The sequence below is a fragment of the Silene latifolia genome, chromosome 5, assembly GCF_048544455.1.
Source record: "Silene latifolia isolate original U9 population chromosome 5, ASM4854445v1, whole genome shotgun sequence".
NCBI lineage: Eukaryota > Viridiplantae > Streptophyta > Magnoliopsida > Caryophyllales > Caryophyllaceae > Silene > Silene latifolia.
Genome location: NC_133530.1, coordinates 6,103,235 through 6,118,061, shown reverse-complemented (window position 1 = coordinate 6,118,061; position 14,827 = coordinate 6,103,235). Strand labels below are relative to the sequence as shown.

At 35.0% G+C, this 14,827-nt stretch overlaps 2 protein-coding genes across 2 annotated transcripts; both read left to right on the top strand.

Annotated features, from left to right (window-relative positions):
• The first annotated feature begins 364 nt into the window (after positions 1 to 364).
• On the top strand, positions 365 to 3,632 carry LOC141656521 (uncharacterized). The gene is made up of 2 exons (XM_074463434.1): positions 365 to 2,403; positions 3,083 to 3,632. Exon 1 carries the CDS (start codon positions 448 to 450, stop codon positions 2,380 to 2,382), a length of 1,935 nt encoding a protein of 644 aa, XP_074319535.1. The 5' UTR covers positions 365 to 447; the 3' UTR covers positions 2,383 to 2,403; positions 3,083 to 3,632.
• Positions 3,633 to 7,559: 3,927 nt separating this feature from the next.
• LOC141656520 (cellulose synthase-like protein E1) lies at positions 7,560 to 12,778 on the top strand. Its single transcript, XM_074463433.1, has 8 exons — positions 7,560 to 8,243; positions 8,728 to 8,832; positions 9,120 to 9,260; positions 9,363 to 9,575; positions 10,034 to 10,133; positions 10,245 to 10,426; positions 10,650 to 10,997; positions 12,104 to 12,778. Exons 1-8 carry the CDS (start codon positions 7,638 to 7,640, stop codon positions 12,653 to 12,655), a joined length of 2,247 nt encoding a protein of 748 aa, XP_074319534.1. The 5' UTR covers positions 7,560 to 7,637; the 3' UTR covers positions 12,656 to 12,778.
• Positions 12,779 to 14,827: the final 2,049 nt, after the last annotated feature.

Genomic DNA, 14,827 nt, shown 5'->3' with positions numbered 1-14,827 from the left:
TTGTTTTATTGAATAAATCAAAAATTAATAATAAGTCAAACCTAAATTTCTATTGGTTGTTTTATAAATGTGGGACATTGTAAGCAAGTAGCTTAATGAAACAACTAGTTTAAACTCAGCCATCCTAATTGACTTTCTCCAATGGTGTAACAACTAGCTTGCAATTTTATGAAGTTGCAAACAAATACCTAAACTACACCATTGGACTTGCTCACCTTTATTTATTCTAAGTGTTCGACATGTTTAAGCTTAGACGGATAATACCGTCTTAAATGTGAATTTGTGCTTGAATGAAAGGTTACTCTCAAAAAAGAAAAACAAAAAACAAAAAAAGGAAAATCTATAACAAGGATTTACAAACAAACCCCCTCGTTTCTCAATCCTCAAACGTAATTCAAATCATTCAAATTTCAAACTTGTTCCCTCTTCTTCTCTTCTTCTTCAACAATGGCGACACTGAAGCTAATAATCGAAAAGGGCCCTCGTACCGGAGAAACCCTTGAATTCAATCCTAAATCCTCTGTTCGACTCGGCCGTCTTGTCCGTGGCAACAATTTACAAATCAAAGATCCTGGTGTTTCCTCCAACCATCTCAAAATCGAGTTCAATTCGGGTTCCGGTAAATGGGTAATTACTGATCTTGATTCTTCTAATGGTACTATTTTGAACTCTATTCTGCTTAATCCCCTTTCCCCTTCTGAGATTAATGATGGTGATGTTATTAAAATTGGGGAAATTACTTTAATTAGGGTTGTACTTGTTGATGTTAGTGATGAATTGGGTAATGGTAGATGTACTAGACCGCAGGTTGGTGATAAAATTGGGAATGATTTGAATTTGGGGGAAGAGGTTAGTGTTAGGGTTTTGGAGGGGAATGATGAGGGGAAGGTGGCGGAGTTGGAGGAAGAGGAGGAAGAAATTGGTGGACGCCAAGGGCGAGGACGGGGACGGGGGAGAGGGAGAGGACGAGGGCGAGGGCGGGGGAGGACGAAGAAAGTTGTTGTTTTGGAGGAGAGAAATGGTGAGGCAAATGGGAGTGAAGGGAATGAGGATGAGGTGGATGGGAAGGGTAAGGCGGAGTGTGGGGTGAGTACGAGAAGGACGCGGAGTTCGAGGAAGGAGGTGGAGGGGTTGATTAGTTTGGATGATGTAATGCCGACTAGAAGGACTAGGAGTAAAAAGAATGTGGTTGAGGTGGCGTTGAGTAAGGTCGAGGAAGAGAATGTAGGTGTTGATGAGGGTAAGAAGACGAAAGGTGGTCGTGGGGGGAGGAAGAAGGTGGTGGTTGTTAAGGAAGAGTTTGATGACATTGACGATGTTGGTATTGGAAACGAGATAAAGGAGAATTCTTCGGGGATGGAAAAATCTGAGATTGCTGAGTTGAAGGAGAAACCTTGTGAAGAGGCAGTGAATGTTGCTACTTTGGATAATGTAGTAGAGGATAAGGTTAGTGGTGATGCCTCGGATGTTGAATTTCGTGAACAAGAGGGTGGATCTCCGTGTGATAGAGAGCAGCCTTGTGTTGAATCAGTGGTGGATATTTCTCGTGAGAATGAGATGGGAACCAGTATGAGTGGTGATTTGATGACTATGGAAGTTGCTGAACAACAGCCGGAAAGCTCTTTGTACGCAACAGAGAATCCTTGTGTGGAGCCCACGGAGAATATTACACGGCTTGATAAGTCGGAAAACAAAGAGGTGGCACAGGCAGAAGGCTCTTTGTTTGTAAACCAACAACCCTGCTCAGAACTGCTGAACAAAATTGATCAGCAGATTGAGTTGGAAGGGGAAGTGAATGGTAACATGTTGGAGGCGGAAGTTCCTGAAAATGGGGGTGGTTATCGGAGTGTTAAAGAGAAGCTGAATGCTGAGCCAAATGATGAATCTGCTTCTCCGAATGATGGTTTGGTGGGTTTTTCTCTTGTTGAGAAAGGGTTTTCAGAAGGACTGGAGACTGATTTTGCTATGGAAGATCAGGCTATAGTAATGGCAGGTGAGCCAATTGATGAATCTGCATCTCTGAATGAGGAGGATGTTGTGGGCTTTTCTCATGTCGAAAAAAGATTTTCAGATCAAATGGCGAGTGACTTGGCGGTGGAAGGTGAGGTAGTAAGGGCATGTGATGCAAGAGAGCTTTCTGAGGATTCAGATTCCAGTTGTGACGGTAGAGAATCAGGCCGAGAGTCTGTACTGGTACCGGACATAGAAAAGATGACGCTTGGGGAATGGTTTGATTATTTGGAAGGCTATTTGCCTAAGCAGATTTATACCGTGACTGATGAGATCATTGAGGACATGCGAAAAAGAGCCAAACAGTTTGATGAATTCATGTTGCAACAGCAGCAGCAGAAAGACAAAGGCAAATTGCCTCTGGTTACATAGAACATGAGGACTGCTGTTATGGTATGAGTAACAGTTTAACTTTCAGCTTTCTGCACATTTCGAGTTTCTTTAATGATTAGTAATCTAACAAAAAAGTTTACATTATGGCTATAGAAGGAATTTTCTGTTAGGATCATTACTGTCATAAGTTAGACAACGGATATTCTCATATTCATGCTTTCCAGTTACGAAATTGTATGTTTTGACAACGGATATTCTTGCTTGCACATGACCAAGTTGTTCTAAAACAACTTATAGGTGGAGTTACTGTAAGCGGACCCTTTTTGTAAATTGTACATCTTCTTGCATACTAGGAGATTTATAGTGAGATGGTGCGAGTTTGAGGTTAGGGAGTGATTTACGTTGTCTTTTTCCTTTCAAATTTGGAGCAATTTTGCTGAAATCTGAATTGCTTAGCAAAGATGCTAGTAAACCCTGTGTGGCTGCGTTGATGAACGTAAATCAACCAAGTTACTCAACAATATTTTTATTTCCAATGCTCTTTTGGTTAGATTTAAGGAAATTTTGTAGTCACAGGAGGCAATATACCTTAGATACCGGGAATACTATTCTCGTGGTTTTGTATGAAATGAATCTTGTCCTCAGAAAGAAGGATTATAGTATTACTATTCTTGTGGTTTTGTATGAATGAATATCGTTTTCACAAACACGGATCTATAATTCAGAATTTGATTTGCAGGACAACGTCTGTGCCACGACAACTCGACAAGCCGGCTAAAGTCCATGATGATGCAAAAAGTTGTCATTTTTTTTAGGAGGAATGTAAAATCTTACTTAGCCCCAGATAGAGAAATGCCCTGCTGTTGCTTTTTGAGGTCTCGTTCTTGGTTCAATCAAACGGCTTTGTCATAGTCTTCTTTCCTTTCACGATTCTGCAGATGCGACAAAGTTAAATCAGAGAGATGGCCGATTTAGTTTCTGAAAATGTGCATAAGAGTTAGAGATAGCTGGGCAGAGGGGATTCTGCTACTGCAGTCAACTGCATTAGGTAACTCTAGATTAATGTTGTGGTAACTGTTAACTATAGAGAATTTTAAGTATGTGAGTAAAACTCTAGATTTGTATTTTACTTGTTGATTTTTGACAAGAGCATATATCTCTATTTTGCGGTCCAGATATGGACCTCCATTTCTTTTAAACGGTCCGGATCAAATCTTGTAAGAATCCGATGGTTGTAATCATTTCATAAAAATAATGTTTTAATGAATGGATAGAGAAAATATATTAAAATATTTCAATTAAGGAATAATATGCTACATGTATTAGTATGTAATATTTTCTAGAAATAATTTCAGTCGGCTGTTAGGGTCGTAAGGTCGTTTACTTGATTTGAGGTTTTTGGTGCTTTATTTCAATGGACGATTAATTATAGAACACATTGAACATCTTACTAGATGTCACAGTCGACTACTGTAAAAATGTAAATCAGATGGCTCTAATGCTATTCATATTTCGAGAACAAAAAATATCATTTTCGCAACCTATAAGAATAAGCTAATAATTCAACCGAATATTAAAGACAATATACGGAGTATTAAATGAAAATAGTAAAAACAAGTCAAGCACTGATTTTTTATTTTTATTTTTATTTTTGAATAAAATGGGTGTACAAGAATATTTCGGTATAAGCTTACGTGTGTTGACAATCTTGGAGTCGATATCAAGTATAAATGTATTACATAACGAAAGAGGAAATATGAGACTTAGTTTCAAATTGTCCATTTTTTGTTTCCTATTTGACAATTGACCTCATCTACAAATTCTTACTGAGGAGAGTAAAGCACTTGTATCAACAATTTGAACTGAATTTGACCGAGAATTTTACCGTTTTAATGCCGGATGAATTTGAACCGAGGTAATGGATACTAACTCTCATAACTTTACCCTGACATCAACTTATCTTTCCAAAATAGCTTAACATATGATGTCAAATTTGTCACCCTTGATCTATCAAACAACTATTTTCATACTTATTTCTCCATCATAACCTCGTTTAACTTTTCATTAACTTTATCACTATCAAACGACCGTACTTTGACCTTTAATCTGACTTATTAATGTTGTATCATCATTCTACATGAGAAACATCACAGATCACTTTTAATAAGCACCAATTACTATTAAAAACATATGTTATGATTCATGACATGATAATGGAGAATTTTTGAACTCTTAGTTAGTTTTGTATACTATTTCTTGGGCTAATGATTAACTAGGCGAACTAATAAGTAAATAAGTAGATTATCGAGTAATTAGAATGATAAATAGACGATTTAATAGGTCATTTAAAAAAACTAAGTTAGCAATGACAATAAATAAGGTCATGGTATAAACTAATTTTATAGAAGTATAGTTTAGGGGTACACCATAGAATATAAAAAAAGGAGTACAACTTAGAAAACCGAAAACCATGAGGATACACTGTAGAATATCTAATTTTTTTTAAGAAACGATGCGAATATTGTATATTATGGAGAAGTAGCAATCAATGTGAAAACCACGAGGGTACCCTGTAAAATATCTAGGATTGCGGGTATACTATTCATGTGGTTCTCACAAACAAGATCGATGGAGTTCTATTGGTCGTCTATTCTTGTTGTTTTGAATGAAATGAATATCGTTCTCACAAACAGGATCTTTTATAATTTAAAATTTGATTTGTTGCAGGACAATGTCAAGGTGGCCATTTTCCAGGATGATGCAGGAAAGATTTGTCCAGTTTTCTGGAGGAGTGTGGAATCTTTCTTGTTTAAGACCGTAATATCCGTCTAAAATTCAAAACAGTTAAATTTGCTAGATTAGACAAAATGAGGATACTAGGAATTAACAAAAGTTTTGTCTAGATATACAAGTGGGAGTACATAGTACATTTGATCCGTTTTTGTCTTAAGACGAACTACCGTTCTAAGAGAGACTTGCTGTGGATGGAGATATGCCCTGTTGTTGTTCGTTGAGATGCTTCTTCTTGGTTCAATCAAATTACCTTGTCTAAATCTTCCTTGTTTTCAAGTTCCGGCCGATACGACAACGTTAAATCAGAGAAAAGGACCAATCTAGTTTTTGAAAATGTGCATAATTGTTTGTCAGTTAGTCTCAATATAGACGGATATATATCTGTCTATGGTGAAAGACAGGTCAAATATGCTTAAAGTAGTGACATTTTTGGGCCCCACCATACAACTTGTTGCTTGTCTTATGCTTAAAGTGGGTGAATATTTGACCCATCTATAGAGAGAGCTGTCGATAGAGAGAGCTGGGGTCTTTCTGGAGATATAATGCAGACCACAGAGTCACAGAGGCATTGTACATTTGTACTACTTGATTGATGAAGTATTTACTACTCTTTCCATTACCGTCATTCGTTTACCTTTTACATTTCTTGTGTGGGATATTTTAATTCACGTTAAACAAATGATTGAGACGGTGTGAACATTTATTATGTAAGTCTAGATTTTCTACTTTCCTTGTTTTTCTCTCATTCTGATTTTGGACATTCACACCCATCTTTATACTAAACATCGATTTCTATCCTAAATACTCGATATCATTTAAAGACCGTCTTTCTCATTTGCGTTGTTTAAACGTGTTTTCCTTCACTCATTTGTAAAGATGAAACGAGTTAGTTTTCCTTCACTCATTTGGAAAGATGAAACGAGTTAGTTTTATTTAAGACGACATTTCTAGTTTTCTCAAGTTAAAAAATCTATGGAAACATGTGATGTTTATTCTCCAACATAAGACTATACTCATCAATAATTCTAGGAACACCAATGTCATCGAGTAAAAAAATATTATTTCTTACTTTTCCTCCCCAACTCTCAATGTAACATTCTTTACTCTATTGATAACTTTCATTTTACCATTATTTTATGTGGTGTAAAGAGTAATATAGAAAATCATGACATTGTGTTGCAGAGCAACACTAGGTTGTGATTTTTTTTCTCACTCCTCTTTTTTTATTAATTTTTTAGGTTGATTTTTTTTTTGTCTTTTGTGGAAAAAATTATTGATGGACATAGTAAGTAACAATTTCTGCCATACATTTATCTTGTCATTTCTGTATGTCACCACAGAAACACATGAACAACAGAGCATTGGTCCACAACAAAAGGACAAGCCGCAGCTTACCACTCTTTTCCCATCTTTCAGATCTTATACTGAATAATTGAATTCAATAGTACAAGGCATGGAGTATGGAACTTCCAAAGAGAAATTAAAGACGAGCCCGTGAGTCGTGAGCATACAACGATAGATTTTACGTGGTAAATCTTTAGCTACGTATTTGCAAAAATTATAAAAGTTAGATATTTTTAATGTACTCTAAAAGACGAATTAAATAAGATTCCACATGAATATATTTTAACGTATGTATCGAGAGAAAATGAAGTTGAATGTCCGCTTGTAAATAGTGTGCAAAAGAGAAACATGCAAAGTGGAGTTGAATGGAGGAAGTATATAATTAAGAATAAGACCGCTCTAAAAGTTTGTCACGAAATAATGTCGATCAAGATTGTTTAATAATTCCACTTGTGAGATTTTGGAGGCTCCTACGATTTGACTTAGACCTCATTGCCATATTATGGCCATATAACTTTCTTGGAGACAATCAACTTTGCTCAATATGCTAACCAAGGCAATTTCAATTGCACTAACACATTATTAATTCACTAAAGTGACTTTAATTTTTTGCCTAATAATTAGGCAATCATGTTAGAAAATGACTCACTAGTGTTCCTAATTGGAAAACCTGGCCTTTTAACATTTTAGGCCTTACCTAACCCTTTAAGGAGTCGTGCCGGAATTAAGGAGTAGAGACCTGGCAACTGAGATAATCAGGTCGAGATGGTCGGGTTAGGTAATTTTGGGCTTTCAAGATTCCAGGTGGGATTGGGTCATTTTGAGATTGGGTTAATTTTTAAGTGTGTTGTCAAATTATTTAGGATAATAGTCAATATGCGACAGTAAACATTTGGAGCGAGTCAATTCAGGATGTAGGTCGAGCTCGGTCCTCTTTTTTGGTGGGGGGATCGTTCATTCGGGCCATGTCACTTTTGTCATGTCTAGTTAATAGGGGCGGTGACCCAAGTAAAATTTGAAATTTTAATTAATTTTTCGACTTTCTAAAATTTTCGGCGTTTCTAAAAATCCTGGTTCTGCCACTTATATGAAGCACTTTATTTAAGTACAATTCTCACTGAATTATTTACTTAGCAAGTAAAGCAATTGCATCAACTATGGAGAACTCTAACATTCATTCTCTTAACCAATGTCATGTCCACAAACTATGGGCAACTCTCAACAAAATCCATACCTTCCTCCATAGTTTAACCTTATTTGCCATCTTCTACTACAGAGCAAGTTTTTTCCTTAACAAAACAAATACTCGATACGAAACCGTTCCATTCTTAGCATGGACAGCCATATTTGGAGCTGAACTTATCCTTGCATTCATATGGTTCCTCAGACAACCTTTCTACTGGCGACCCGTTACTCGTACCGTCTTCCCTGAGGAACTCCCTGACGACGAAAAGTTACCTGGAATCGATGTTTTTATATGCACGGCTGATCCGAATAGGGAGCCTACTTTCAATGTCATGAACACTGTCATTTCTGCAATGGCCTTGGATTATCCTGCTACGAAACTAAGTGTTTATTTATCGGATGATGCCGGTGCTTCTGTTACCTTGGATGGTATGAAGGAAGCTTGGATGTTTGCCACGTGGTGGTTGCCCTTTTGTCGAAGGTATAATGTTAAGCCGCCTTGTCCTCAAGCTTATTTCGAGAAGCCAGAGGAAGGAAGTCGCAATGGAGAGTTTGTCAAAGATCGAAAGCTAGTTCAGGTTTGGTTCTTTAAGGCTCTGTTTGGTAAAACTAACTGAAAAGTTAGCTGAAAACTGAGAAGGTAGCTGAAAACTGAAAAGCTAACTGATAAGGTAGCTGATTATATAAAAAAAATATTTGATAAACTAACTGAAAAGGTAACTGATTTTGATGAAATAAGATAAAATGATATGATAATTATTTAATAGTATAGATTTAAAGGGTAAAAATGGAAAATTAAACCAAATCAGGTACCTGAAATCTCAAATGCTACCCCTGGTAGCATTTTATTTCAAGTAGTTTATTTGGCTAAATAAGCTACTTGCCAAACGCTTACAAAAAAAATTAAGGTTTCTGAAATTTTGATCAAATAAGCTACTTTGACCTAATCAGGTACCTGAAATGCCTTTGCCAAACGGAGCCTAAAAATGTTCTACTTTTAGTTCAATATCTTATGAATTTTGTGATTATGGTGTTATTGGTCTTAAGTATATGATAATGCAGGAAAAATACGAGATTTTTAAGCAACGAGTGAGGGACAGAAGAGACAGAGGCAAGTTTCATGGTGATGTTCAGAGTAATTTACGCGATCATCCTGCACTTGTTCAGGTTTCGAATAAATTTCAATAGTCGCAATAGGCTCAGTATTCTAATTTTGTAATTGTTGCCTAGGCCGCAACCAAACCGAGGAGAAAGAGTCCATAATAGTAGCCCCTTGCTTTATAAAGTGTTAATTCTTCTCCTCTTTTATCAATGTGGGATAACCCTCACATGTGAAACATTGGGTTTCTTCACCTTTTATGGTTCCGCTATTAGTGACAACTGACAATGTGGCAAGAACAATACTTTCGACTAATGTTGATATCGAATATTATGTCTATGCTATGCTATACCAGGTAATAGATGGAAGTAGTGTAGGAGATGATGCTTCATTATTGAACCCGGAACCAGTAGAAATGCCTCTGCTCGTATACGTTGCTCGTGAAAAACGACCATCATATCCTCATAACTTCAAGGCTGGAGCTCTTAATGTTCTTGTAAGACCTCTATTTTTTTTTTATTTTTTTTTCCCATTTTAATCAGTTAAACAATTAAATCTCCGAGTTGTATGAATATATATCATTTTTTCTTTTGTGCAGCAAAGGGTTTCGAGTATTTTGAGTAATTCGCCTTACATACTCGTATTAGACTGCGATATGTACTGCAATGACTCGATTTCAGCCAGACAAGTAATGTGTTTCTACCTCGATTCAACGATTTCTTCGAACTTAGGCTGGGTTCAATATCCTCAGAAATTCCACAACATTACTGAGAATGACATCTATGACAGTCAGTTCAGATTAGTATGGACTGTAAGTTGAATAAATCTCTACTAATTGTACATTATATATACTCCATATACATGTAATTCCCATAGATTTTTATTTGGGTAAATTGATAAACACTAGCAACTTTAGTCCTTTTTTTCATAATCAATACCAACATAATCAATAATTAGTGATTAATACCAAAATATTAACTTTTTTTCTACAATATGTACCAAGTCGCCTTCTTATTCTATTTTTTTTCCTAGGTGCTTTCATTAAAGAGAGATTTTAAAAGTGGGTGAGTGAAAATTTGTACTTGAATGGTGATGGATTTCTGGACTTTTTTGAGTATGTTAAGATAGGATTTTCAGGCGACTTGGTACTTATCCTAGAAAAAAGTTTAATATTTGGTACCGATTACTAATTATTGATTATGTTGATACTGTTTATCAATTAATCTTTTTTATTTTTATTTTTTTATTTTTTTGTGTTGTACGTTCCAGATATATTGGCCAGGAGCAGATGGACTTCACGGACCAGTGATTACCGGTACAAATTTCTACATCAAGAGGGAGGCCTTGTATGGCCTTAATATTGGCAAAGGTTACACAATATCTGTGTCGTTGTTCTGTTATTGTCGTCATTTGACTTTGATGGGTTAACGGACACGAAAAACTGATGCAAATGTTTACTTGACTGTTAATAATAACGCAGGAAATGATGTAAAGGAAGTGAGACAATCATTAGGTCCTTCCAATGAACTTATTAAATCTCTATATGGAAATGACAAGGGTAGTATTAATCGCAACGACAGAGAGTTTTCGTCCGATTCTCTACAAGAAGCTCATTTATTGGCATCATGCATCTTTGAGAAAGACACCAAATGGGGCAAAAAGGCAAGAAATACTAACCTTATTGTGTTGTCATCCTAACTTTGCTATTGTTACTAATAGGAATAGTTGGTTGAGTCTATCGTGATCGTATCGCCCACATTTTGTGATCAAGAGGTCGCGGGTTGAAATCACTGGAGTTTAATAGATGAACCATCACCTTAAGGTTTTGGTTGAGATGGTTCATCTATCAGTTACTATAAATTGAATGAAAATTTGGATGATGCAGGTTGGATTTTGGTACGATACAGTGGTGGAAGATGTAATGACCGGAATATACCTACACAGTCAAGGGTGGAAATCAATGTACATGAACCCGAAAAGGCCACAATTCTTAGGTTCAGCAACTACTAATTTTGATGACATTTTCACTCAAGGCACAAGATGGTATTTAGGCTTTGTTGATATTGTTCTATCCAAGTATTGTCCTCTCTTTTACCGGCCTTCGAAACTCAAGTTTCATCAGAAGATGTTATCTTCATACTTTTTCGTTGAACCTTTTTATTGCCTGCCTGTTCTCTGTTTTGCTTTCATCCCTCCAATCTGTTTCCTCTATGGCATCCCTTTGTATCCTCAGGTACGTCCTTCACAACTATTAAGTGTCGGAAATTGAATATGTTAAGTTTTTTTTCTCGTGTTTTGGCGTGAAGTGTCGAAGTATCATGCATGACTTGTCTAGTTTTGGATTAGTTGAGTATCATGAGTCAAAAATTACATTCTCACATTATTTTTTTCGATTATTTTGATTAAAGATAAGTTGTACATTTTAAAAACTCATTTTGTTCATCAGCTCCATTCACACGGAAAGAACAGAGTCTTACTCATTAATACACTCAAGTTAATTGGCACGAACTTATTTCCTGAATTTAGGGAAATTCCCACTCGTACCCCTCTGGTATTAATTAATCTCACTTGTACCCTTCTTTTCAGGAAAGCCCAATTGTATCCTTCAACTTTCTAATTATTCTCACTTATACCCTTAAGTATATTAACTGATGAATGTTGTGGATAAAGTGGGGAAGAAGGATAAAAAGGTGAATGTTGAAGATGAATTGGAGTCATATAAAATGATTTTGAAGGGGAAAACGATGTTTGTTGAAGAGAAAACAAATATTTCAATTAGGATATGCTTCTTCATATTGTTTACGAAGCATTTAACATTTTACTTGACGCCTTGACGATACTTAACACTTCTTCCTCACTTCATAATGACACGTCTTAATTGTTGATGCTTAGTGATTATGGATTTATGGTCACGATTTCTATGTAACTAGGATGTTGGAGTGTGGATTTCCTTAAAAGTAGTAGAGGTACAAGAAAAATTAACTTATACTTGAGGGGTATAACTGAGAATAACTAGGAAATTGGAGGGTACAAATGAACTTTCCTAAAAAGAAGGGGTACAAGTGAGATTAATCCATACCAGAGGGGTACAAGTGGAAATTTCCCATTTTTTTAAAGTAAATTAATATTATGAAACTAAGGTGGTATTTCTTAACCTATACTTCATTTGTAGGTTCAAACTGATCTTACCCCAATTTCACATGGCGTTTGTTTCATGTGACCTTAGGCCACACGTTAGAAAAACTGTTAGAATAAATAACAGCTTAGGTAGGATTTTAGGGCCGAGTCAGATTTTGACAAGTCTAATGCACGAGTGGTAATTAATTAACTAACTCGCAGGTCTCAGATCCGTTTTTCAAGGCATTTGCTTTCGCTCTTGTATCATCTTGGCTAAGACATTTAACAGATGTATTGATTAGTGGAGGATCCTTAAGTGTATGGCTAAACGAACAAAGGGTTTGGATAATCCGATCCATGACAAGCTTCTTATTCGGAAGCCTTGAGTGTATTAAAACAAGATTGGGTGTTCGAGAAGCGAGTTTTACCCCGACTAATAAAGCCGGAGATATCGATCAAGTCAAGTGGTACCAAATGGACAAGTTCGACTTTAGGACATCAGAAATCTGTATTCTTCCTCTTGTGACCGCGGTCACTTTGAACTTGTTCAGCTTAGGCATTGGAGTTGCTAAATTGGTTGTTACTACCCGTGACATGAATTCCGTGTTTGTGTATATTGTTTTGTTATTTTACGCTTTGGTGTTGAGTCTTCCGGTGATTGAGGGGATGCTAGTGAGGAAGGATAATGGACGAGTTCCATGGTCGACAACTTTAAAGTCCGCCATTTTGTTGATGGTTTTATTGAGCTTAGGTTATGTCTTCTCAGTTATCTAGAGTTCGAGTTATGAGAATCGAACCTCTTATCTTAAGAGTGAAAAGTGAAATTATGTATTAAAAACATATCTTAGTATGATTTGACTTGTAATTCGTATTTACATGATAATATCTCATTTTTCATTTTGATTCGTTTATTATAATAACCAGTTTAGATCCCGCGCATCGATTTATAGAGTTTTTATTTTTGTATTAATCATGTATTCATGTTAAATTAACACCTCATTAATTTTTCATATTTTTCATCATTATATTTTGATATTAGCAGAAAAAAATAGAATTGTACAATTATTCAAGAAAACCGAGTAAAATAGAACTGTAAAATAATAGTGGTATCTTATTAACGTAATTGTTCATTTTTCTCGTTATTGTATTTTGTTTGGAGAAAAAAAAATTAAAACTGAAAATTAATTCAAGAGAATTGAGTAATGTGCTGAAATGTGTGTTTTTTTTTAAAGTATTTTTTTATACCACAAAACTAATGATTTCAATTTATAAATTCTCTCAATTTTTTTTTTTTGTCATGAAAGTAATCAAAATGATTTAGAGTTTTGTTTATACATAGTACGAGTCAAGTCATTTTCAAATGATAGCATCAATAAAAGATTTAATATTTTATAGTTTTATATTATTTATATTTTAATTAAAATATTATAGTTTAGTGCTTAGTGAAAATTATATAATTTGATGAAAAAATTAATTTAATGAATTGAACTATATAATGAAATGCATTATAATTATTAATTTCCTTATTTAGCGAATACAATTAATTTATCAATAGTCTCTTTATTTAAAAGGATGTTTTTTGGAGGGAAAATTTGTGAATTCACCTACTCTTTTAGTAGATAGGGGATGTTTATCTGTCGAAGTTGAGAGGCTACATTGAATGTTATTTCATTTTGGTTCATTAATTACTTACTTTGTCCCAATTATTGTTTATCTTTTTATTCTTTGTGAAAAGTATTTTAATCAAAGATAAATAAATGATTGGAGAAGAGAGTATACTTGAAACGTTTGTTTAGCTCAATGGAGTTATAGACTTGTGGTTCTTGCAACATAATTCCAAAATTTGCAACCCTTATATGTCTTTTTTCGTGTATATACATTCTCTTCATCTCGGCAAACTTTGTATTTTGTGGTTCTTGCAACATAATTCCATAATTTGCAACCCTTATTTGTCCTTTTTCGTGTATATACATTCTCTTCATCTCGGCGAACTTTGTATTTTGTGGTTCTTGCAACATAATTCCAAAATTTGCAACCCTTATATGTCCTTTTTCGTGTGTGTACATTCTCTTCATCTCAGTGAACTTTGTATTTTGTGGTTCTTGCAACATAATTCCAAAATTTGCAACCCTCATATGTCCTTTTTCGTGTATATACACTCTCTTCATCTCGGTGAACTTTGTATTTTATTTTGTATCATGCATATATTGGGTTGAAACTTGAAAGGGCACTCTTTGCAACCCTCATATGTCCTTTTTCGTGTATATACATTCTCTTTTCTCTTCATCTCTGTGAACTTTGTATTTTATTTTGTATCATTCATATATTGGGTTGAAAGAGCAGTCTGACCAGACGTACGTACTGTAGATTGGGTCGACCATTATTTAATTTTTATAATTTTTTTATATAAATTTGCAATGAATACGAATATAACAATAGTAGTGTTTTTTCCTTTCTAATTGTTATTTACAACTTTTAATTTCCATATATATTTTCAAAAGGTTAAATAATTTATCGGAATGGGAAAATATTAAATAAAAACAAGCCATAAGTGGTAACAATTTAAGATGTATTTTGCTTCTTAGGTAGTCCCCTGTAGTTTCATGATCTTATATACAAAGTATATGGCCGGAGTATTGTCAACGAAAACCAGAACCTCATAATAATTGATTTTCTCGTGTAATTATTCGGAATAATTAACTACTCCTTCTGTCCCACTTATTAGTTATCAATTGAATTCAACATAAAGATCAAAGAAGCTAAGTGCGAGAGAAAACTTTTTAATAATAATATTGGAGCACAAATATCCCACATGTACATGGGAACTTGGAAGGTAAAATCCTTTATATACTAATCCCCTATATACTAAGACCATGTTTATAGGTAGGTTTTACACGGCCAAGGTCTTGAATAAGGACAAAAAAAACTAAAAAACAAAAAGGAAAA